The sequence below is a fragment of the Anabrus simplex genome, chromosome 2 (assembly GCF_040414725.1).
Source record: "Anabrus simplex isolate iqAnaSimp1 chromosome 2, ASM4041472v1, whole genome shotgun sequence".
Taxonomy (NCBI): domain Eukaryota; kingdom Metazoa; phylum Arthropoda; class Insecta; order Orthoptera; family Tettigoniidae; genus Anabrus; species Anabrus simplex.
The window spans coordinates 69,197,181-69,222,933 of NC_090266.1; the positions used below are offsets into that span (position 1 = coordinate 69,197,181).

Consider the following 25,753-nt stretch of genomic DNA (forward strand, 5'->3'; position numbering starts at 1 on the left):
GTAAGGAGAATTGAAAAAATACCTTCAATTAGGTTCTTTTCTGCTGCATGAGTTTTAGCTGGATAGCATCTTCTACATTGTGTCTGTAACTTGTTTGTTTCTTTTAGTATGATTGGTTCAGTTTTTCTGTTTAGTAACTGAACACTGAATGTGCAGATGGTAATATAAAACTTGTGATGGGAAGATGGTAATAATTGTTGAATGAAAGCTTTGAATGGATTTTTGAATTGTGGTAGCCATTCCAAAAGAAGAAAAGAGGGTAATTAAAGACATCTGTGAATTTGGAGAAATGACTTTCAGGAAATGGATAATATTTTTCTGAATTCTGAGGTACTCAGCCTGAAGGCTGGTTGGAACCTCAACAACTACATCATCAGATGTCTTAGATAGCCTAGGCGTCATTGAAAATATGTACTACGGAAATGAGGTAGTTTCCCATTGCTTTCCTCACCGATGTAGACATTGCTGTTACAAATCACTCGTCCAAACAATGCACCAACTGACCCTATGAGCAAAATTTTCACGCCGTACATAACAGTGACTGGCTGCATAAGGAATGACATTAGCATCACTCATACCTCGGTCACTTTCATATTGTCAAAGCCAGGGATGAGACTGAGGCAGACAGACAGGCCAATGACTGTAACAAATTTGTTCTAGCCTTTATCAGAAGACTAAGTCTTGCCGGCAAAAGCATCTGTGAGAAGTACAGTTGTGGTCAATTTTGGAGACCAGGAACTTCAAAGAACACCCTGCTAAACACTTTGCTGATCAGTGGTTCACTGTAAATATCTGTATGATCAAAAGTGACGTCCTTAATTATCATTCACTAGAAAAATTATTCTATCTAGGATAATTACCACTAATTGATCCTTCCTCCATTTTATTGTCAGATGCTGCACCATGAGTTTACAGAGGTATTGTCGTACGTACGATGCGGTAACTGGTGTAAAACCTTCAGTTATTATAATTAATATATTTTATAGAAGGCTAAATGATCTTTTATTAAATGTTAAATATGATTAATATATGATTTCCCTGTAAATATGTAGTATAAAATTGTATAACCTCAAATACGTATTGTGTATTGTTTAACCTCAAAATCTATAGAGTCGAAAGTGGCAGAAAATTCCATAATGTTCGTATGTTAGACTTATTGTACTATAATTTGGTATATATGAAGGGTTCTGGAAACTTACTGTAAGGTTTTATTATCCAGATACACGTAGAGACATTACGAATGTTGTAGATATTTCCATGTACATTTTTAAATATTGAAGGAACGTTCGAGTACCCATTCGACTAGCTGGTCGATCCATGTTTCGAGTGTGTTTCATTAGTGTTGTAAGAACTCTTCCAGAAGTCGATCATTCTAGATGGTTGATCGAATAGTATAAATATCGAGCTGTCAAGTCAGTGAGACAGTCTGAGTATTGGGCTCAAGTGAGTGAGGCGGTGAATTCAAGAGAGAGTATGTTATAGTGCACGCGTCAGTGTTGTTGATATCTGTACTGGTCAGAATCGACTTCAGGGTACTCCGCTATTGAGTTTTGTATATAGTATTATTATTGATTTAAGCCCACTAAGGAGCGCTGATGACTAGTTCTTCCTCGATGCTCTTCTTTGTTCCCAATATCTCTTGAGCCCTGCTGATAATTTCTCCTTTCTCTCCTGTGAAAGGGGCTTCCGACTTCTAGGAACTCTAGGTGGTGGGGTCCAAGACTGTACCATAGCACAAAATTTGGAACGATCTTCTATATCAATGTCTGAAATCCCAGCCGAATCCAGGTCCTTCTGTACTTCATTAAGCCACAAGCTTCCAGTCTTGTAGCTTTTAACTAAAGAGAAGATCTTCTTGGTAAGCCTGTTGCTGTCCATTCGTTGTAGGTGTCCGTAGAACTTAAGCCTCCTACGTCGCATGCTGGTATTGGATGATTCTAACTGTCGATACAGCTCAGAGTTCGATTTAAGTCTGTAGGTTCCATCTGGGAGCAATCTCGGTCCATGAATTTTCCTGAGGATACGTCTTTCGGCTTTCTCTAGATCATCCATGGTGCCTTTTTTGTTCATCAGGAGGGTCTCTGAGGTGTACAAAAACTGTGGTCTGACAACAGTTTTGTAATGACAGATCTTAGCATTTTTTGAAATGCACCTCTTATTATAATGGTTGTGGGATAGTTGGTACACTGCATTGAGTTTGTTACACCTTTCTAGGATGGATGTACCGTCTCTACCATTGGGGTGGACCCATTCACAAAGATAGCGGAAGCGATTGACTTTCCCAATCGTTCCATGTATGGTCGTCAAAGGGGAGTTTCCGGGATGCCGAGTCTCAAAGTACTTAGTTTTGTCGTACGATATGTGTAATCCTGCCTTCACCGCTATCTCGTGCAGGGCTTCGATAGCAATGACAGCATCTTTAGAGTTGTTGGTTAGGATTGCAATGTCATCTGCGAATGCTAGGCACCTGATCTCAATTTTTCGGGTCCCGGCTCCAATGGCAACTGGTTTGATTTCTAGATTCCTCAGTGTACATTCCCAGTTCTTGATGACTTTATCAAGCACTAGATTAAACAGAATGGGTGAGAAGCTATCACCCTGTCGTACTCCACTTTTTATCTTGTAACTCCGAGATAGTTCTCCCCTGAACTTCACCTTAGATGTTGTATCCGTAAGAGTCTGTTGGATGAGGGTGCGTGTGTTGTAATCAACACCTTGTTCTTGCAGTACAGAGAAGAGTGTCTGGCGGTCGATGGAATCATAAGCTTTTTTAAAGTCGACGAAAACCACAGCGATGTTCATACTCCTTACTTGTTTTAGTTGGAGAATGGTTTTTAGGTTGAAGATCTGCTCGGTACAGGACTGTCCCCGCCGAAATCCTCCTTGATATTCAACAATCGTTCGATCACATTGGCTTTCTACATTGTCCAGTAAAATCCTTGACAGCAGAGATATCCCTCTGTAGTTGTTGACATCACTGCGGTCACCTTTTTTATGTAAAGGGTGTATGATAGCTGATTTCCAGTCATCAGGGATCCTGCCAGTCTCCCAGCAGTCAATCAAGATCTGGTGTATGGCCTCTGTGATCGTATTTCCACCTGCTTTTAGAGCTTCCGCAATGATGCCATCTTCCCCGGGTGCCTTGCAGTTCTTAAGATGTCCGATGGCATTAGCAACTTGCTGCATTGTTGGTGGGTTAGATGGGAGGTGTATCTCTGGAGGATCTTCAACAGGTAATCTTTCCGTGGGCTCTTCGCAATTGAGCAGCTGCTCAAAGTAGTTTGCCAAAAGTTCCACATTCCGGCGGTTACAGGTGACCAAATGAATACATTGTGGTTTATAACCCGAGAGTTCCTCTTTGAAGGCCCGATAAAAGTTTCTGGTGTTGTACATTTTGAATTCTTCATCTAACTTCTCCAGTCTTGACCGATCGTAAGATCTTTTCACACGCCTGATGGTCTTACTCGACAGTTTCCGCATCATTCTGAAATTCTGAAATTTTCCCAGTCTTCCTTTCGTTTAGTCGAGTACCACTTCGTCCACTCTGCGGCGCGCTTATAAACTGCAAGATCGCATTCAGTATTCCACCATCTATGTCGTCTCTTCCTTTAACGTTGTCCAAGGTTATTGGTCGTTTTGCATATGGTGGACTTCAGTTGGTTACAGTCTTTCATATCTTTTTGCAAGATGTCAGTTGCAAAACGTTCTTTATTCTCCGACAGGAATTGGGGATCAATCCTTGGTGGAACTGTGGTAGAAGGAATATTTCGTTTGGGCACTTGGTCAGAATCAACATTCCAACCTTTACGAACTCTGACATTCATGATCTCTTTCCTGCATTTTACACTGATTGCAACATGATCGATTTGAAATGATCCTATAGCTGCGTTCGGTGATTGCCAGGTGGTCTGGTATTTTGGCTTTCTGGGGAAAACTGTGGACATGATCTTCAACTGATATAATCTACACAGTTCAGTTAAGCGCTTGCCGTTGGTGTTTGTTCGTCTATGTGCTGTGTAAGGCCCCAGTATATCTTGGTACTGTCGTTCTTTTCCCAGTTGAGCGTTGAAGTCACCTACGAGTATTTTGACTTGGTGACTGGGGATCTTACCGATCTCGTCTTCTAGCATCTGCCAGAAACTTTGGACCTTTTCAGGGTTCTTATTGTCGTCATTAAGTGGAGCATGTGCATTTACAATAGAGTATCCCTTGTTGCCACATCTTAGAGATAACACAGAGATGCGTTCGCTAGCTGATGTAAATCCGATGACAGAATCCATTATATCGCGCCGTACTGAAAAAGCTGTACCAAAAACGCTGGAGCCATGTATGTTCTTAGATGCTGGTTTCCCCTTGATTACTCTATAACCTTCTGACTCAAAAGCCACATCATCAGTAAATCGGGTTTCTTGGACTGCTGTTATTGCAATTTTGCGCTTATGCAGGATGTCGGTCAATTGTTTGAGTTTTCCGGTCTTACAGAGGGTTTGAATATTGATGGTTCCAAAGTGTGTGACAGTTTTGGGTCTCAATAGGTTGGTGATATTGGGGAACTCCGACTTTCCCCGCACGATGAGGTCAGGCTCCCCAGAATCCGAAGGCCTGAATGCGCCACCATTGGTGACGGGAGATTGGATACTCCCTGGGGTAGTGACATCTGCGTCGTTGTTTATCATCGTATGCGAACTAGTAAAGAAATTTACTAGGGGTGAAGACTAAACGCCTTCATGGTTGGCCATTCCAAATCTTATTCAGGAGCGTTGATTACAACGGGGTCGCCACTCCCAAAGGCATTTTAGAGCTACTGCCAGCAATTATTTAGGATGCCCCTTACATGGGGAACAGACGCCCTTGCAGCTGCCTCTGACATGGGAAACAGACACTGCTGATGCCAAGCGTACTTATATTATTCCTTAAGCACTGGGCTGTCTCTTCCGCAATCTCCACCATTCATAAGTCCATCGTCTCTGCTGTAGATTCCATTGAGGGCTTCACTCGTAACCCTGAGCTGGGACCCTTACCAGATGCTACACACCGGGTCAGTGTGCTCTGGGACTCACGTAGGCAGGGGCGCCAATCCCTGGGCAGGGCTACCTCCGAAGAGGGTCCCTACCTGCTACCTTATTGTATATAGTATCATTTGCTAGTGTGTATAATTGTGTGTTGTGACGTACAGTGTGAATAAAGTAATTTATACAAGGAAGTGAACGTGTTCTCGTGTGATATTTATTTACGTCAAATAAAATCGCAACGTAGAACGATAGTATGCTGGATTATCCATCACAATGACATAGGGTCTTAATCCAACGAAATTGTGTTTCCACTCACGCCTGAAATTTGTGACTATTCATAGCACCATGGTATTCTTGATTTCCCTTCAGATTTGTTGTGAATATTAAACCAGCACCTGCAAGAATTTTGAGATTCATCTTGAAGTTATTTGCCCTAAAATATCAGATCACCTTGTTCAGGACTACTAATAGACAAAAATTGTGATTTGTGCTGAATGACTAAAAAAAGATATCTGATTTTAAGTGGAAACAACTTAAAGTTGAAGTGATCAAATTACGAAGATAATCCCGAAAATAAGGTCTACAATTTTTTTATAAATACATAGACCTGTTTATTTCTACAATGGTTTACATCAATTTTTACAGCTTGAACATTTAACTATTTTTCCACATAATCCCCATTTCGGTCAATGCTCTTTTTGTAGATGCTGTGACAGTTTTTGTATGCCCATGTCATACCAGCTCGCCACCATGTTGTTCAGGAAGTTGTGAACCTCATCATTCACCTCGTCGGTGCTGGCACCCATCTTGCTCACACCTTCTGGTATTTCAACTTTTCCGTTAAAATTCTGTGAGCGGCGCTTCGGGGAACCTCAGGAACCAAAGTGCAGATATCATCCAGGGTGATCCGCTGATCTTCATGCATGATTTGCTTAACCTTCACGACTGTCTCAATGGAAATCGACAGTCTCCCGCTCCTTTGTTCGTCGTGAATTTCAGTCTGACCGGCTGCAAACATTTTTGATGACATCCATGCACTTGGTGGTAACATCCAACGGGAGTTCCATTCTCAACGGTTACCAAGCCAAGGCTGAGTGCCTCAGCGCAGCGTGCGCATGTTTATATGTGAGCGCGGGAAATATTCTTCACAATAGTGTGACCAACAGCCACAAGTACAGAGTTCTGTATTTATAAAAAAAGTAGACCTTATTTTTGGGATTACCCTTGAACTAACCTACCGTAAAATTTGTTACGACCGGGCGAGTTGGCTGTGCGCGTAGAGGCGCGCGGCTGTGAGCTTGCATCCGGGAGATAGTAGGTTCGAATCCCACTATCGGCAGCCTTGAAGATGGTTTTCCGTGGTTTCCCATTTTCACACCAGGCAAATGCTGGGGCTGTACCTTAATTAAGGCCACGGCCGCTTCCTTCCAACTCCTAGGCCATTCCTATCCCATCGTCGCCATAAGACCTATCTGTGTCGGTGCGACGTAAAACCCCTAGCAAAAAAAAAATTTGTTACGAATGTACTTCAGTTATTATATCTACATTAGAAGTCCATCTGTTATGTTAATATATCAGGCACTGAGAAATAAGGTGCTTAGAAATAAATGTCTGACAGGCAACAGTCATACACTGACAAATTATTTCAGCCTGTCTCAAGTGGAAGATTGTCTAACAAAAAACAAACCTAATAAACAGTCTGATAGTAGTGGTGGTATGAACTAAATAGAGTATTTCCTCTGATTGATGAGTATATCTGCCCTTAACATTGAGTATAGCTATCAGTTCTCGGGCATATTTACTGATTTGTTGCTCTTGAGAGAGAGAGTGTTTTATATAGGTTGGGTGACTTTCATAACGACCCCATTTCTGGCTGTCTGCTCGTTGATTTCAACATTCTGTTTTACTCTAGGCCTGATATAGATATTGAATCCCATTAGGGAACCTGAAATATTTGTTCTGAATGAGTAAATTCGTAATTCCAATGTAAGTGGTCCGTTATTGGAAATTTACTGTAGGCCTACTAGATGACAGAGTAAACCAAATCTCTTTTGGACGTCTATGGCCTTTTTAACAAAGTTTTTGGGTAAACACCAAATTGTATCACCAGATGTCTTTTATATGTCAACATTGTATGACATGGAGTGTTGCATGGACTTTTTTCCTGCCTTTCAAAAATCTGACTACCTCTGCTGGATTTGAACCTGCTAACTTGGGATCCAGACTGCACCACTGATCCACAGAGGTAAGATAATGTTATTCCACTAGGGGTCAATTCGCCACCTCTCCCATGGCATCATCCAATGGCTAGTAATGCCAAATATAGAAACAACGTTGAATAATACAAAAATAAGCTAGAGACTTGGATCTGAACCTCATCTGTCAACTATGGTATAGGACACTATCAACTGTTATACATGCTGAGGTATTATTCCCCTGGTCAGTCCGTTGATAAATCGACTTACTTCTTCTAATATACAACAAGCCTTGTTATCTGTTTATTACCTTCAATTATAGGATTGAAGAAAAAAGTCTTTTTTTTTGCAAGTTGTCTCACATCGCACCGACACAGATAGGTCTTACGGCGACGATGGGACAGGAAAGGGCTAAGAATGAGAAGGAAGCGGCCATGGCCTTAATTAAGGTACAACCCCCAGCATTTGCCTGCTGTGAAAATGGGAAACCACGGAAAACCATCTTCAGGGCTGCCAACAGTGGGGTTCGAACCCACTATCTCCCGAATACCGGATACTGGCCACACTTAAGCGACTGCAGCTATCGAGCTTGGTAAAAAGTCATTTATGTTATGCTTAATGTAATAAGGAACTAACATGTTTTGTGTATTAAATCATAAAAATAATGATTAAGCACTTGTAGGTAATAAAAGTCTCTATGTTTACCTTCTTAACTGAGCTATTAATGAACCAAATAGTATCGCACGTACTGGTATACAGAGAAATGAAACAAATTAAGGGAATTATGGTAACTGGTCCCCGTTAATATTGTTAATGTATTCCGTAAAGCTACTGTGCTTACGAGTTGTTTCAGTTAGTGATTAAACAATGGGTAGTGAGCACTGGGTGGATTCAAACTACTGCAATTTAAACCTTATCGCCTAGGCCTATACATATACAGTACCTCTACCAACTAAGCTACTACATCCCACTATCAGAACAGGTTACATAACCTCCATTTAGTGATGAAGTGTGTTATTAATGGGTTTATTACAAAGATAGCTGCTCCTTTACCTTCTGGAAATAATTTCCTGTGTTCGTTATTGTTAATGTATTACACATTGATCTAGAAATCGGATCTCAGTGATGTCTACAAACCAGGTACTTTGTATGCTTCCTCTTCTTGGCCAGTACTGTACAGGTTTACCCTGATTTGTTACTGTATAGGTTTACGATGATTGGTGGGTCTCTAGTGTGGCAGGTCCTGAGATTTTAGCTAGCGGCCAAATTTTGTGTGGTGGAGTGTACATGAGTAATCAGAAAGGAGTTCGTTTGAATTGTGGTTCAGTCCAGGAATTGAAAAGAGACATTTTACCGGCATCTGGTAATGATGGCTAATAAATGAGTGTTTATTAATTTGCTATGGATTTTATATACATGAGTAATTAGAGAAGAGTTAGTTTGGATTGTGGTTTAATACTAGAATTGAAAAGATATATTTTACCAGCATCTGGAAATGAAGACTTTAAAGCTTCAAGCTCCTGTGAGTTAGTCAGGAAAGCCTTTTGGACCACATTCATATGTGGGAGATTGAAATGTATTAATGCATAATAAATGTTGATTAAAATGTCATTCGAGATTCCTTCATGATGTATCCTGTTGAAGACTCCTATGACCAGAATTATCTTGCTCCTTATGAACTGAATATGGGTTGATGATGATGATGATGATGATGATGATGCTTGTTGTTTAAAGGGGCCTAACATCTAAGGAATATGGTTTGACTATGGCGATGTGCTTTAGATAGTAATGACTTAAGTATCATATTTACTGAAGTATGACTTGCTTCCATGTTTGTCTCACAACCTGTTTGTGTGATAAGTGTTCGTTATAGTGCTAGTTTTAAGCTCAGTGTTTTTTCATCGCACCCTGAAGTACGTGTACATGACAGTTGGCCAGAAAGACATGAATTTCCAAGATGAACCTGTCGGACAATATTATCTATACATTCTGTTTCATAAGTGTGGTAGCCCTACATACTTAATAAAATGAATGGAAATAATATAAAACTGAAGGAAATTTAATCAGTTTCATTAGGTACACCAGTCTTCATGTTCAGCATTGTGTCCTTCAATTCAAAGGGTACATACATGCATATGGTTTATAGTGATTTGATGGAATCTGAGGATGTTCTTGTAGAACAAAATATGTTTTTTTTTACAAGTTGCTTTACGTCACACCAACACAGATAGGTCTTATGTTGACAATGGGACTGGAAAGGACTAGAAGTGTCAAGGAAGCAGCCGTGGCCTTAATTAAGGTACAGCCCCAGCATTTGCCTGGTGTGAAGATGAGAACCAAGGGTAAACCTTCAGTTCCCAGTCTAGTTGGGAATTTTAACTACTTGGATCTTCATATTTACACTATACAGCACCTTACGAACCACCACAGAAACACGTTAACTTATAGTGAATACATCCCACTACTTACAGTTGGTCATCTGACTGAAACAGGGCCAAGTCCACATGTGCAACACAGTTCACACCTGCAAACCCATCAGGGTGGTGGAGGAGGAAGAAGAGGAGGCTGCTCTACTGTCATTAACCCAAGTGGAAATACTTTTATCCATATGCCCATTATCCTGGGCTCTTAGGAAGAAGAATGGATGTCTTATAGTATGAAAAGAAAGGAAGTTTTATGCACTTCCAGCAGGTGACAAGACCCAAAATAGAAAAGTATTCAGGTTACTATTTGACGAACTAAAACGGTGATTTTGCCATTTGATACCATAATGGCCAGCAATGATTGGTGTCAGTGACCAGCCTACCAAGTGACCGCTGCTCAGCCCGAAGGCCTGCAGATCATGAGGTGTCGTGTGCTTGGCACAATGAATCCTCTATTCTTGGCTTTCTAGTCCGAGGACCCTAACCCACCGTCAGATAGTTCTTCAATTATAATCACGCTGGTTAAGTAGACATTGAACCAACCCTCAGATCCAGGTAAAAATCCCTGACCTGACCAGGAATCGAACCCGGGGCCTCTGGGTAAGAGGCAGGCATGGTACTCCTACACCACGAGGGTTAGGTCATGCAACAATCTTATTAGTTAATACTGTTAGTGTCAAAATTACTGATAGTGATATGATAGTGAATGTAATTCAGCACTATAAATTGCTCATTGTATAATATACTGTTAATGCTGTGGTATTGCAGAAGTGGAAACTGCTTCAACTTTACCTTACAGGTGTGTCGGAAGTGGCTTTGGTTATTCCTCTCTTCTGAAGTATTTTGCTTTTGGCTTGCAATTGGCCATAATCGTTTCAGCTATGTTATCTCAAAAATTATTCTTAAAATCTGAAATTTTATCTTGTTGTACAGCATTGGAAAATTGATGTGCATGTATTAGACTAATGCAGTTTTTACCATTGAACATCATTAATGCATTTATAAATTTTGTTTCAGTACGAAAAAGTTAAGAAGCTTACTGCAGATGCAAGGTTTGGTAAGTGGCTTTTTTTTCCCCAAAGATAATAATAATAATAATAATAATAATAATAATAATAATAATAATAATAATAATAATAATAATATTAGATAAGTACACATCCTCAAAGTTACAAAGGTGACACTGGAGGACTACTACAATTATAATTTGTTTCACTTGTTCATAATATCACCAAAAATCACAAACATTGACACGTTCACACAACATAAACAGTATTGTTCATACATGCGTATGGTTTATAGTGATTAGATAGAATCTGAGGATGTTCTTGTAGAACAAAATATGTTTATTTTTTACAAGTTGCTTCACGTCGCACCAACACAGATAGGTCTTATGGTGACGATGGGACAGGAAAGGACTAGAAGTGTCAAGGAAGCAGCCGTGGCCTTAATTAAGGTACAGCCCCAGCATTTGCCTGGTGTGAAGATGGGAACCAATTGAAAACCACCTTCCGGGCTGCCAACAGTGGGGTTCGAACCTACTATCTCGTGAATACTGGGTACTGGCTGCACTTAAGCCACTGCAGCTATTGAGCTCAATAACAAAATATGTCTTTCTTCGTTTAATAGAGTGTAATTTTTTACAGGTACATTATAATGAATGTCTTCAACAGACTGGAAATCTTTAAAGTTATATTATCCGAGTCGACAATAAAAGGTATGGCTTTTTCAGACGTGCCAACTCTTCCGATATAAGCGGGAGACTCTCGATTTTTCATTGTTCTTCCCAATCTCCTGATCGCCGGGACAAATCCCACGATTTTCAGAGCGGTTTCAGTAATTTTTGTATTATTTTAAACTCCCGCGCATTTCCTCGTTCTGTCGATATATGGCTGAGTATGGCTGATTGATAGCAGTTCTAATAATTACAACCGGATGGCAGTGCAGGGCACGGTTGCCAGCCATCTGCTCCTCTTTGGTCTATAATACAGTCAAATATTTAAATAGCTTAGTAATAGGAAGTAGAAGTCACAAGCGAGTAAGCTAACCTCAGAAGTAGCACGCCATGGATGCCTACTCGGGGCAGGACCTGCGTAAGTGCTTGTGTCACGTCATGTAGTAGTGCTTCTTGGTTGTATGTCTTAATATTTGTTTTGGCCAAAATGTCAAAAAAAGAAATATGATGCAGTGTTTAAAAGTGCTTATAGGGAAGAGTTTCCTTGTTTCAGTGAATCCAGGAAGGGACCAACGTTCACATTCTGTACTGATTGTAAATACCTAGGTATTAATACAAGGAATGATCTTCATTGGGTTAATCACATAAATATGATTGTAAATTAAGGGTACAGATCTCTGCGCATGGTTAAGAGGGTATTTAGGGGTTGTAGTAAGGATGTAATGGAGAGAGCATATGGGTGTGCTAGAATGAAAACAGCGGCTATCATTACAGAAATGTGCATGGAAGAAAGGGCGAAAATTATATCACATTTGCAGGTGAAAGCATTTTCTGTTGCTACTGATGGTAGCAATGAAAGCGACTTGAATAATATATCCTATTGTTGTAACATTTTTTAGGCCTGATCTCAATGAAATTCAGAGTTGTCTACTCTCTGTGCCTAATTTAGAAGGGGATGCTACTGGAGCTAATATTGCTAATCTTATGCTCTCAACTTTTCAAAGAATTCTGCATTCCATTAAAAAACTGCCTAGCTCTTGGTACTGATAATGCTCCAGTAATGGTAGGATTAAAGAATGTTGTGGCAGAATGCAGCGTTCTCCCTAGCACCTTTTTAATGGGTGCACCACCCTACCATTTTTACAGATAAATGATAGATCTTCGTTATTGACAGCATAATTGCATTAGGTTAGCTTGACTGTTACGTAGCGTCGTGCACGAGCGATGTCTGGAGTAGCGTAGAATCGTGTGCGAGCACTCGATTCCGCATGACGTTTCAAACCCGTATGGCACTCCACAGCAACCGAGTGGTAGGCCCCGGTGTTACATAATTATGAATGAGCAGTAGAACACTAGAAGTTCAAAATACTCTGTTATGTCTCATTCGTGATAGCACCAAAATTGTTCAGTTGTGCAGTTAATGTTTACCTGCCTGATATTATTAATGCCCAGAGGGGAATAAATTGAAATGTTGTCATATTAATTTTTTACGTAGTTTACCCCACCCGACTACTCATTCCTGCCACCCAGCTGACGAAAATTTCTGGGGAGAACACTGGGATGTTTGAAGAGGGAAATTAGTAACATAACCATCGTAGGCTGCTCTTGTTGCCTAATTAATCTTGCTGCAGAGAAGGATGTAAATGTAGATGAAAGTATAATTGATATACAGTAGATGTCCGTTATAGCGAGAATTCATGACGGCGAAAAATGTACTCGCTATGGCGGATGGTCGTTATATCCGATTTTTGTCAAAATCGGGAAAACCCCCATACACATTAAAATCAGTATGAAATGGCAATCATTTTGTTCAAAATTTGTGTTTTCGCGGATAATATCCATACTACAGATTACTTGTTTGTTGTTTTTCGAAATCAGATACTACGATAAAGCGTGTGTTTAATTTCATTCGGAAAAAAAAATATTACCGTATTACCCCCACTTTTTCCTTCAAAAAATTTTAATGAGGCTTAAAAAGTGCTTTGTAAAATCATATGAATGACTTTCTTATACAGTACGCATCTTTAGACTATTTGTAGATGTTGAATTGGCTTTAGTTATACCGTATTTTTTTGCGACTGTACAATTATGCTTTATTTCAGCGGGTTTAATAACCATTAACTTAAAATTGGCATCATAATATCAAAGGTAACTTGCTGAAAATTTCCCGGCAATACACATTCCACGCGTCTCTACAATATGACGATCCATCAGGAAAATATTCTTGCTTACTATATAAGACTTACTTTCACTCAGCGTCAGATATAACTGGCTGCCGCTACACTCACGTCTTGCTTGCCGGATTCGGCCAACTTCAGCGGCTAGCGATGTATAGGTCTTAATTGCGGACTTTGAAAGTCAACGAACGAGTTTACTGCGCCGCGGTATGGCAATTCCGCCCTTGCATTTTTGTGCACATACCTCACAATTTCATCTTCAACTTCTTTAAAGCGTCCTTGTTGCGGGCCACTGAATGCATTTTTAAAATTTTTTTTTTGCAGTACGCATTTTTAAGCTATCTGTCTTCACGGTAACGGCGAATAGGCCTATTGGCTTTCGTTAGGCCTATGCCGTATTTTCTTGCGGCTGCACAATTATACATTTCCGAGTGTTTAATAGCCATTGCTTAAAACTGGCATCATAACATCGACGAGAACCCATTGAAAATTTGCTGACAATACCTGTTCCACGTATGTTTACGATACAACGATCCATCAAGAAAATACTCCTGCTGTCTATAAAACTTAATTTTACTAAGCACCAGGTACAGCAGATGCGATATAACTCTGTTACTGAGTAGCCGTGGCCTTTCTAAGAATTTGAAGGCTCGCATGTTTTGATGCCATTCTGCAGATTTAAGAAACGTTTTTGTAGAGGATAACACTAGCCAACATGATTTTGCGGTAAAATAGAAAATATGTCATTCTTATGGCAATCGCTGCCCTGATTCCGAAAATGATGCTATTTTTTTCCTATCACGTTTAGTTTTGACGCAATTCGGTGTTTTAGTATCTGCATGAATTCGTAAGATGTAATGTTGAGGGATGTTCTTGCGCAACATTTTTTGGAATACAATTATGTGATTTGATTTGTTATTGTTTGCATTTTATTATAGGTTTATTGCTGTCTAAATTTTCATTTTGTAGTTTGGGATTTCCTGGTAAATTCATAACAAACTCCCCCAGATACGCAATAGAACGCGAGGTATGTAGGATTGAAGATAAGACAGTTGAGAGTTTGTCTTTCATCTTAGACCACTTGAATAATCAGACGTGTTAAAAGCCCCAGCCCTTATGCAATGTTTATGATGGACTGATAAAGCAGTTTCCTTTCAAAGATAACAGTCCGAAAGTATTATACTCAAGAACATGAATTTGTATTTTGTATGGATGTTTCAAATCTTCTACGTCGATTGGGAGAGAAAGAGTATGATCCTAGTAAGTGACGTGTTTTTATTGAGTCTTCCAAAATAAGTTTAAAGGCTGTTTGCTTCATAATATAGTAAAACCTCGTTAATTCGAAGTCGTTGGGACTCAAAAATAGGACTTCGAATTACATGATTTCGAATTAACCGCCAATTCGCAATTCAGAAGTACCAACCCTCGCTGCGTTACAAAATATTCAAAGTCCCGTTACTGCATGCAGTTAACCTTGATTCACAGTTTATACCTTTCAAATGCCATAAAAAAAGAACTATTTCCAAAATGTATCCAAGAAGTTGCATTTACAGTATTCAAATAATGCACTTGGATATCTCACTGGCAAACATAACCTCACGCAACGAAAGAAATAAAGAAAGAAAGAAAGAAAGAAAGAAAGAAAGAGAGCAAGAAAAAAAAAAAGCACGATTCAAAGACGAGAAATCTATGCTGGCTCCCATGTGCAAGTACTTTATTCATTGAATTACTATACTGTAAGCATTTTAGATGCCTTGTATTTACACAGAAAGTGACCGATGTCCATAAAATCGAACTTTCCTATGACTATCTTGTACGATTTCCCGCCATAGCACTTCTCTTGTACTTCAGAAATGTAAACACTTGCCACGTCACAAAGTATTCTAAGACTCATTAATACATGCAATCACCTCGATTCACGGTTTAAACCTTTCAAATGCCATAGGAAAAAAACTATTTCCAACATGTATCCAACAAGGTGCATTTATTAATGTTCAAATAATGCACTTGGGTGAATCACAAACATAACCTCACGCAACGAAAGAAAAAATCACACAATTCAAAGACGAGGATAAATTATGCTGGTTCCCTTATGCAAATGCATTATTTTTTGGATTTCTGTACTGTTTGCATTTTTAGATGCTTTGTACTAGCATGGAAAGTGCCTGACGCCCATAACATTGTGGCTTATCGATCTTTCCTATGACGAGGGGATAAAGTTTCTCGCTTCCATGTGCATTGCGATTGCAACGCACTACAATGACCCCCATCCCTCACACTTGTACAATTCCCCGGCTGGCACTTTCTCCTTTAAAACCATATGATCGTTTGCGCTTGCATTAAAATAAAGTAATGCAGTTTCATCGGCAATGACAACATTGTTCGGTGCCTACGAATTTATTATATGAGCCACGCTTTTTTTTGGTTTTTTTTTGGTTTTTTTTCGTCAACTGTCGGCATCGCCAGTGCTCGCGGATTTTGTTTTCCCGCACACTGCCCGTTGCGTGATATTACGGCATTCCTTAAAAGTTTTAATACAAAAGATTTCTTTCAACTTAGTAATCATGAAGCGCACTGTAGATCAACCGAAGTGAGTGTAAATGTGGAAAGCTACGGTACCACTCCACGTTCCGGAACACGCGTTCTATTATGACGCGGATAAATTTCGAGTTGAAATTACTCTGTAACATACAACTGTTTTAAAATGTAAAGGCAGTTTCGAATTAAAAGTCTAAATTTCGGTAATGGGGCCGACATTGTACTTCGAACTACGAATTATCCGTATTTCGAATTAAAGAATTTAAATAACATGTAAAACTGTATCTCATGTTTCCGGGAACAAGACCCTCTTCGAATTAGGCGGGATTTGGAATTAACCGATTTCGAATTATCGAGGTTCTACTGTACAAATGTTCTGGCATCCGTCCACTTGCACACTCCACAAAAATGTCTGAAACATACGAGACCTTAAAGTTGGTGCTTGAAAAAATTTAATATCATGAGCATGGGTGGCAAATTTGCAGTGATTTGAAGATCATTGGATTGTTGCTGGGACAACAAAAAGGCTATACAAAATTTCCCTGTTTCCTATGCGAATGGGATAGCAGGGTACAGGATAAACATTGGGATACAGTGAATTGGACAGAAAGGAAACAACTACAACCAGAATCCAAAAATGTCTTGAATGTAAGTCTTATTGACCGTGAAAAAAGTTTACTTCCACCCTTGCACATCAAATTTGGATTGATGAAACTGTATGTTGAGGCATTAGATAAAAGTAGCCTATGCTTCCAATATTTATCCACTAAATTTCCCTCATTATTAGATGCAAAAATCAAAGAAGGCGTATTTGATGGACCACAGATTCGTAAACAGATGAAGGATAAAATTTTCACAGACACGATGACCAAAATTGAGAAAGAGGCGTGGAACGCATTCAAAGATGTAGTGACTAAATTCCTTGGCAACATTAAGGACCCTCAATACAAAGAAATTGTAAGGAAAATGTTGGTAAAGTTTAAGGAACTCGGTTGTAATATGAGCCTTAAGCTTCATTTCTTAGCTTTGCATCTGGATTATTTCCCTCTAAATTTCGGAGCTGTCAGTGAAGAACAAGGTGAAAGGTTTCACCAGGATCTCAAAGATGCAGAACGACGCTATCAGGGACGTTGGGATGTGAATATGATTGCCGATTACTGTTGGTCGATTGCACGAGACGACTCTTCTAGAGATCATTCAAGAACTTCAAAAACCCGGAAATTCCACGGGAAACGACGGAGGTGTGAATCTAACCTGCAAATAATGTAAGTAACAAAACTATGTATGTTTAACCATGTAATTTTTATTCAAGGTACGGTTATATTAATTTAAAAGCAACTGTACAGTCGAAACTAAATAGGCGCTTTATGTTTCAGTTTCACGAATTTCAATATACATTAAAAATATAATTCATACTACCTACTTGCTTACAAAGCAGCATTTATGTGTATTCAATGCATGAAAAATATGATTGTGTTCTGCAAGCTGAAATTTACATTAATACATCAAATTTAATCAATACTAAGTATCAACAATTTTACGTAAGAACAAAATAATATTTTGTAAAATTGCCACCAAACCAGACGTGATTCGCCAAAACTAATTTTTTTCTCGAATTCTGCGTTAAGAAATTCATAAAACCCACCTAGTTTTGTTTTTACCGCACAAAAAATGTTTTATTTTGCAGGCTAGTGTAATAGAATGTCATTCTCTCTTCACTATTTCCCGAGATCCAGTGACATTACACACAGGCACTGTACAACCAGTCGCCGCAGCTAGCGATGTATGATAAAGAGACGGTCGTTTATTGTCATCGAGTTTTGTGCGCGCGCGCGGGGGTGAAAAGGAACAGCGTGGTAACTGCAGTGTTCATTACTATCAGGCTGCGAATACAAAATTAAACTTTATTTTTCACATGAGATTCTGAGAAAAAACGTCATCTTGGAAATACAGTATCACTCCAGAGCCTCTGCGGCAAACATTTCAGTTTTCTTCTTTAAACGGCCTATTTGAAATGCATGTAGAGAAATGATAACCTCCTCGCTAAAAATTGACTTGGGAATAGCTTTCCAAAATTTAACTAGACGCGAGAAAATATAAACTATCCTCTGAAATCAGTGATGAACCTTGCCATTCTTGAGGTGTATCACATCTTACTTAATTTCAGTATACGGTATACCATTAAAATTAAGAGATCGTTTACTTCAGCCTTTATTTTTAACGAGTTAACAGCTGCTATCGGCCACATTATTTGCGCATTTATTACGAGAACGTGTTATCCCCTTTCATTTCGAATTTTCTTTAGAGAAGAGCAGTCGACGGGTATTACTAATAGACTCCAATATCGCCTTCGAATGTTGGAGAGAGAGCTCGCAAATGCACATAGCGCGAAAACTATACCGTACCGAAGATGATCGATCGCACTTTGTGGCAAACGTTTCAGTTTTGTTATTCAAATAGCATCACCTATCCTAACTTAACTGTAGTATGTATGATGAAAACATACTTCAACCACCAGTAGAGAAATTATAACCTACTCGCCATAAATTCACATAATAGCCTTTCCGTAATTTACGGGACGCGAGAAAATATAAACTAACCTCGTAATCAATAACGCACTCTGCCATATCTTGAGGTGTAGGCCTATCCCATTCTTACTTAATTTCGGTATTTAGCATTAAAATTAAGCGGTTATCTTTAACGAGTTAACAACGGTTATCGGACACATTTACGCATTTATTACGAAAACATGTTCTCTTTATTTTCATTTTCCTTGCGGAAAAGCAGTCGACAGGTATTACTAATCGACTCTGACATTGCCTTCGAATGTCGATGAGAGAGCTCGCTGGTGGGTATAGCGAGAAAACGATACGGTGCCGAAGATGATCGATCGCATGCAGTATAATGACTGGGTGCATAAATATCGGTAACGGAAAAATTGAGCGCGCATAATCGCTCGTAATAACGGATGCGTCAGTGATGGGGCCCTCGCTGTAACCGAAGGATAATACACAGTTTAATATAGGAACTTTGAAGGGACGGACAAATTTTATCGTTATAACGAAGTTCTCGTTATACGCAGTACTCGCTATAGCGGACTTCTACTGTATTTTATTATCTGTAAAGGAGTGCAGAGAGGGAAAAACATTCAGAGAATTCCAGACTTTACAGAACACAGAGATCAGAAAAATTCTGAAGCATGTGCCTACTCGACGGTTATCACCAAGAAGGTGTGTAGATAGGATTTTGCTGCAGTGGGACCCTTTGGTCACTTTCTTCTGGAGCGAAATTGTGAGTAAGGATTCTCAGATGGGAACTTTGAAGGCTTACAAAATTCCTAAGCACAGTCTAAGTTCAGATGAGTATTGTTGGTCTGAAAATGTGAAGCATTGTCATAATACAGTATTACTCCTCTTTTACACTTTTCAAGGGACCAAGGAATACTTGTGTAAGGAAGGGGCGGAATGTAAAAAGGGAGGGGGAGTGTAAATCATGGGAAACAACTTGTACAGGTATATATAAAAATGCTCTGGAAAAGGAGGTAAATGTTACACAAATGCATATTAGCGGAAGCTCGATTCTCCGTTCTGGAGGGACCAGGGAAAAAACTTACAACACGGGAAAACGGAAAATCCGGGAACGAATGAACCATCAACAATTTGGCTGAACATCACAAAAATGAAATATGTATTTTTATATCTTACAAAGATCCCTAAATCAAACTTAACTACAGTCCTGCCTACCAAGCTACCGCCCTCAGTAGACGAATAAGTTTGAATGGTGTATATAAAAGTAGGAAAGATCACAATATGAAGATAAAGTTGGAATTCAAGAGGACAAACTGGGGCAAATATTCATTTATAGGAAGGGGAGTTAGGGATTGGAATAACTTACCAAGGGAGATGTTCAATAAATTTCCAATTTCTTTGAAATCATTTAGGAAAAGGCTAGGAAAGCAACAGATAGGGAATCTGCCACCTGGGCGACTGCCCTAAATGCAGATCAGTATTGATTGATTGATTGATTGATTGATTGATTGATTGATTGATTGATTGATTGATTGATTGAAGGCCTGCAGATTACAAGGTGACACATGGTCAGTGTGACGAATCCTCTCGGCCGTTATTCCTGGCTCTCTAGACTGGAGTTGCCATCTCACTATGCAATAGCTCCTCAATTAAAGGTACGGTAATCGTAGAATGAGTGAACCGGGAACCAGTCCTCATTACAAGTGATGAAATTCATTTTTCGTCCGTATTGAAAGTGTCATAAAATGTATATAGGAAAATATTTAATACAGTAGAAGTCCGCTATAGCGAGTACGGCATATAACGAGAACCCCGTTATAACGGTAACTTTTGTCCGTCCATTCAAAATTCCTATACTAAACTGTGTATTATCCTTCGGTTACAGCGAGAGCCCAATCACTGACGCATCCGTTATTACGAGCGATTTTGCGCACTCGATATTTTCCGTTGCCGATATTTATGCACGCAGTCATTGTACTGCATGCGATTGATCATCTTCGGTACCAAATCGTTTTCTCGCTATGCCCACCAGCGAGCTCTCTCGTCGACATTTGAAGGCAATGTCGGAGTCTATTAGTAATACCCGTCGACTGCTCTTACGCAAGGAAAGTGAAAGAAGAGAACATGTTTTCGTAATAAATGCGTAAATAACGTGTCCGATAACCGCTGTTAACTCGTTAAAGATAAACGCTGTATAGACGATCGCTTAATTTTAATGCTAAATACTGCAATTACGTAAGAATGAGATAGGCCTACACCTCAAGATATGGCAGAGTGCGTCGTTGATTACGAGGATAGTTTATATTTTCTCGCGTCCCGTAAATTACGGAAAGGCTATCATCATGTCAGTTTATAGCGAGAAGGTTATAGTTTCTCTACTGGTGCTTGAAGTATGTTTTCATCATACATACAGTACAGATAAGTTAGGATAGGTGACGCTATTTAAATAACAAAACTGAAATGTTTGCCACAAAATGCGATCGATCATCTTCGGTACGGTATAAGTTTCGATCTATGTGCATTTGCGAGCTCTCTCGTCAACATTCGAAGGCGATATTGGAGTCGATTAGTAATACCCGTCGACTGCTGTTCTCTAAAGAAAATTCGAAATGAAAAAGGATAACACGTTTTCGTAATAAATGCGTAAATAACGCGGCCGATAGCAGTTGTTAACTTGTTAAAAATAAAGTCTGAAGTAAATGATCGCTTAATTTTAATGGTATACCGTATACTGAAATTAAGTAAGAATGTGATACACCTCAAGATATGGCAGGGTACATCACTGATTTCAGAAGATAATTTATATTTCTTCGCGTCTAGTTAAATTTCGGAAAGCTATTCCCATGTCAATTTTTATTGAGGAGGTTGTTTCTCTATATGCTTTTCTAATAGGTTTTCATGATACATATACGTTCAAGTTATGTGATGCCGTTTGAAGAAGTAAACTGAAATGTTTGCCACAGAAGTCTCTGGAGTGATACCGTATTTCTCCGAATCCAAGACGACTTTTTTTTCTCAGAATCTCATGTGAAAAATCAAGCAAGGTTCGCTTTGCATTCGCGGCCTGATAGTAAAGAACACCACTGGCAACTATGGTACCGCAGTAACCACGCTGTTTTTTCTTCATCCCCTACCGCGCGCACCAAAAACTCGTTGACAATAAACGACCGCCTCTTTATCATACATTGCTAGCCGCGGCGACTGGTTGTACAATGCCTTTGTGTAACGAAATAGTGAAGAGAGATTGACTCAGTAGCAGAGTTATAACGCGTCTGCTGTACCTGACGCTTAGTAAAATTAAGTTTTATAGACAGCAGGAATATTTTCGTGATGAATCGTCGTATTGTAAAGATACGTGGAACAGGTATTGCCGGCAAATTTTGAACGGGTTTTCGTCAATGTTATGATGCCAATTTTAAGTTAATGGCTATTAAACACTTGGAAATGTATACTGATTGTGCAGCCGCAAGCAGATACGGCATAGGCCTAACTAAAGCCAATATTCGGCGTTGCCGTGAAGACAAAGATAGCTTAAAAATGCGTACTGCATAAAAAATGTATTCAGTGGCCCGCAACAAGGACGCTTTAAAGAAGTCGAAGATGAAATTGGAGGTATGTGCACAAAAATGTAAGGGCAGAATTGCCATACCGCGGTGCAATAAACTCGTTCGTTGACTTTCAAAGTCCGCGATTAAGACCTGTTGTACATCGTTAGCCGCTGAAGTTGGCCGAATCCGGCAAGCAAGACGTGCATGTAGCGCCTGAGTGAAAGTAACAGTTTTATAGTACCGGTAAGCAAGAATATTCTCCTGATGGATCGTCGTATTGTAGAGACGCTTGGAATGTGTATTGCCGGCAAACTTTCAACGAATTCCCTTTGATATTATGATGCCAATTTTAAGTTAATGGTTATTAAACCCGCTGAAATAAAGCATAATTGTACGGCCGCAAAAAAATATGGCATAACTAAAGCCAATGCTCGGCGTCTACAAATAGTCTACAATGCATACTGTATAAGAAAGACATTTATATGATTTTACAAAGCACTTTTTAAGCCTGATTAAAAATGTTTGAAGGAATAAGTGGGGGTCGTCTTGGATTTGGAGAAATGCGGTAATATATATTTTTCAGAATGAAATTAAACACACGCTTTCACGTAGTATCGGATTTGGAAAAACACACAAGTAAGCCGTAGTGTGGATATTTTACGCGAAAAGGCAAGTTTTTAACAAACTGATTGCTATTTCATACTGATTTTAATGTGCATGGGGGTTTTCCCGACTTTTAAAAAATCGGTTATAACGACAATCCGCTATAGCGAGTAAATGTTTCGTCTTTGTGAATTCTCGCTATAACGGACTTCTACTGTATTTATTTCCACCTGTATTGTATTGAATAGTTGGAAATAAATATTAAATATTTTCCTATATACAACCAGTCCTCATATGAGGTGAAAATGCCTGACCTGGCCGGTATTCGAACCCGAGTCCTTCGAGTGAGAGGCAGGCAAGTCAGACCACGGGGCCGGCTTCAAACATTAATTACCGGTACGAGACTTAAAAATATTGAAACTTTACATTCAGTTTTACCGGGAAATCTTCGTCAGTTTCCTCTGAAAACTTCTTTCAGTTCATCAACTTTGATCAGCCAAACTCTTCGAAAAATCTAATACCCGTAACACCAAGCCAAACAACAGTCGACCACAAGTAGTTTTTAATTCTCTAATCTAATAAAATAAAACACATTAGATACAAAAGCGCCCAGTATGATGGCAAAATCCTTTTTTTAAATCTTCCATTGTAATTTGATCACCGGTATACTGTTCGTAGTGCATTTATTGAAATCTTGTACCGCGTAAATTAGGCCTACAAGGACTTTTCAAGGTTATGTTGAACTGGAGAATATGGTTTTGAATGTAAGTATCGATCTTCAAGTTCTCAAGTGCATTAAATTCAATTCTGCCCATCACTAATCACAATCAAATTGGAAAGAGAAAAAATATCATTAACACTTCCAAAATTATGATTATTCGCGACCTTGAGCTCAGCTGGAAAACACGCTCGTTGTACAAGTCGGTACGAGTGCGAAATGATACAAAGATTTAAATGTAATGTGTGCAAATCAATAGACTGCTGGTTTTACAACATTTTAACAAAAAAACATGAAATTCCCAGTCTTATATTAGGGCAAAAACAGTACCGGTAATAGGCAATCCCAAATACTCCCTTGGCTTTATGTATGTAAGGTGCAACATCTGTTCTGGTCTCGATAACATAATCGTATACGATGATATTAAAATACTAAATTTGTGTTAAGAAGGAGCAGTTGCGATTTCTGCCTGAAAGCCCAGTGACTATACAATGCCCTGAGGGAAGTGCCGGAAACCTGTTCGACAAGACAATTGAAAAAAGTAAAAAATATAAACACTTAACCCTGGACACAATGTAGACGATTTGCAAGTACGAACATTTGACGAAACTTGTTCTGTCTTCAAGTAGAGCTGTCGAAATGCGCTCTGTCTCCTTCCAGTTTGTTGTGGCCACTCTCTGCTTTATCATTTCCGAGGATTCTCTAAACAATACCACCCGAACGCGATGCTAAGATGGTCCCTTATACAAGTTCACCGCTGATCGCTTTTCCGGTACACTACTTCCTCAAATTACCGCAATGATGGGACGTTAACACAAGGATCCGTAAGTATGCCATAGCTGTCCTTTCGTGAGATACAGTTTCTTGAAAAATGCGTGGTCGAGGATTTAGCGTTGATGGGACTGAAATTTCTGGACGGTTGATCCGGGAAATCGTTTCTTTGAGGAATGGATAATACAGGATTTTTACAACGTGATTTAATTAGGATGCTCATGGGACCACGTAATTTGAATGAATAATACGGGGAAACGTAGTTTCCGGGAACGTATAATCGAGGTTCTACTGTATGTGAGATTTAGAGAGTTAATTCAACTCATTGTTGGATTTGAAAATAAGGTATAGGACGTTGTGGAAAACACCTGATATCAAATAATGCACTGCGTTGGTTAAGCAGAAGTTCAATACTGAGAGTTGTCAGAGTTATTACAGACCATGGTTGTTTGATTTGGTCGTCATGCCATGGTTACTCAAAGCATTTTAGGTTAGTTGCGATGCCATTTTACCCCAAATTTTTTCCTCTCGAACGGCCTGTCGTGGCATAAATAGCGGGAAGCATAAAATGTTGCAAACATAAATTTAAGGATTTTAATACATTGTGAGCATAGGAAATTTCAGGGGACCAAAAAAAATGTTGTAAAAGACAGGAAAACGTAAAAGCTGGGAACATAAATGTGGGGTAATACTGTATTTCACCACACTCCTCACTTAAAAGGAAAACCCAGTCATCAGTTTCACCCCAAAAAATAAAACTAATGATGACACTACGAGCCATGATTTATCACGTGGAGAGCGACTGTTCATGTTCTTTTAATCAAATTTACATAAATCTTTTTGCCTTTTTTTCTCAAGTTTTATTGATATCTTTGAGAATCCAAATGTAGCTCTTCAGTCAAGAATGCTGCACATCCACATATTGAAGTCAATTTTGGAAGAACTATTGAAGAATGTGATGGCAAGGTTTGTGAAACCACTGTTATTAGAAGCTCCTCCTCTCTTCTTGATGTAGATTATCATACTCTAACAAATCAAAAGGATGATTGTGGTCTGATGATAGGGAACTCTGCGTTTGTTTTGGTAAACATTTTGAAGTCTGAGGAAAAGTGCATATTCCTTAAGTGTGTTGGAAAGAGTTTCTGTTCATCATGTGACTACGTGGTACACAAATTTCTGTTCAAAGGTGAAGTTTTAATTAATGCAGAAGTTGCAAATATTTCTGCTATAAGTAAGGCATCATTTTCTAGCCTTAGATTTTTCATTAACAAGTTACCGAACATTCTGACTAGTGAAACAGAACATTTAAATAAAGAAACTGATGCACTTCCAGTTCTGTAACTCTCAGCTCGAAGAAACAGACCTGGCAAAAGGAAGAACTGATATTCAGTGGGCATTGGTAGGTCAGAAGAAATCAGCTGATGGTGTACTTAAATATGACAGACTCTCTAAGGTGATGCTTGCTATTTTATCAGTTCCACATAGTAATGCAGAACGTGAAAGGATTTTATGGAGAGTCACAAAGACAAAATCACAGTTCAGATCCTTGCTGTCTGAACAAACTA

The 25,753-nt window shown here is 39.2% G+C and overlaps 1 protein-coding gene across 3 annotated transcripts in view; it reads left to right on the forward strand.

Moving 5' to 3' along the window:
* Nucleotides 1-25,753, forward strand: part of LOC136863858 (COMM domain-containing protein 4) — a 198,421-nt gene that overhangs the window by 45,508 nt on the left and 127,160 nt on the right. For all 3 annotated transcript variants that reach the window (XM_068226076.1, XM_068226077.1, XM_068226078.1), the window contains exon 5: nucleotides 10,648-10,687. In XM_068226076.1, the coding sequence (XP_068082177.1) occupies nucleotides 10,648-10,687 (40 nt within the window). The remainder of the gene's footprint in view (nucleotides 1-10,647; nucleotides 10,688-25,753) is intronic.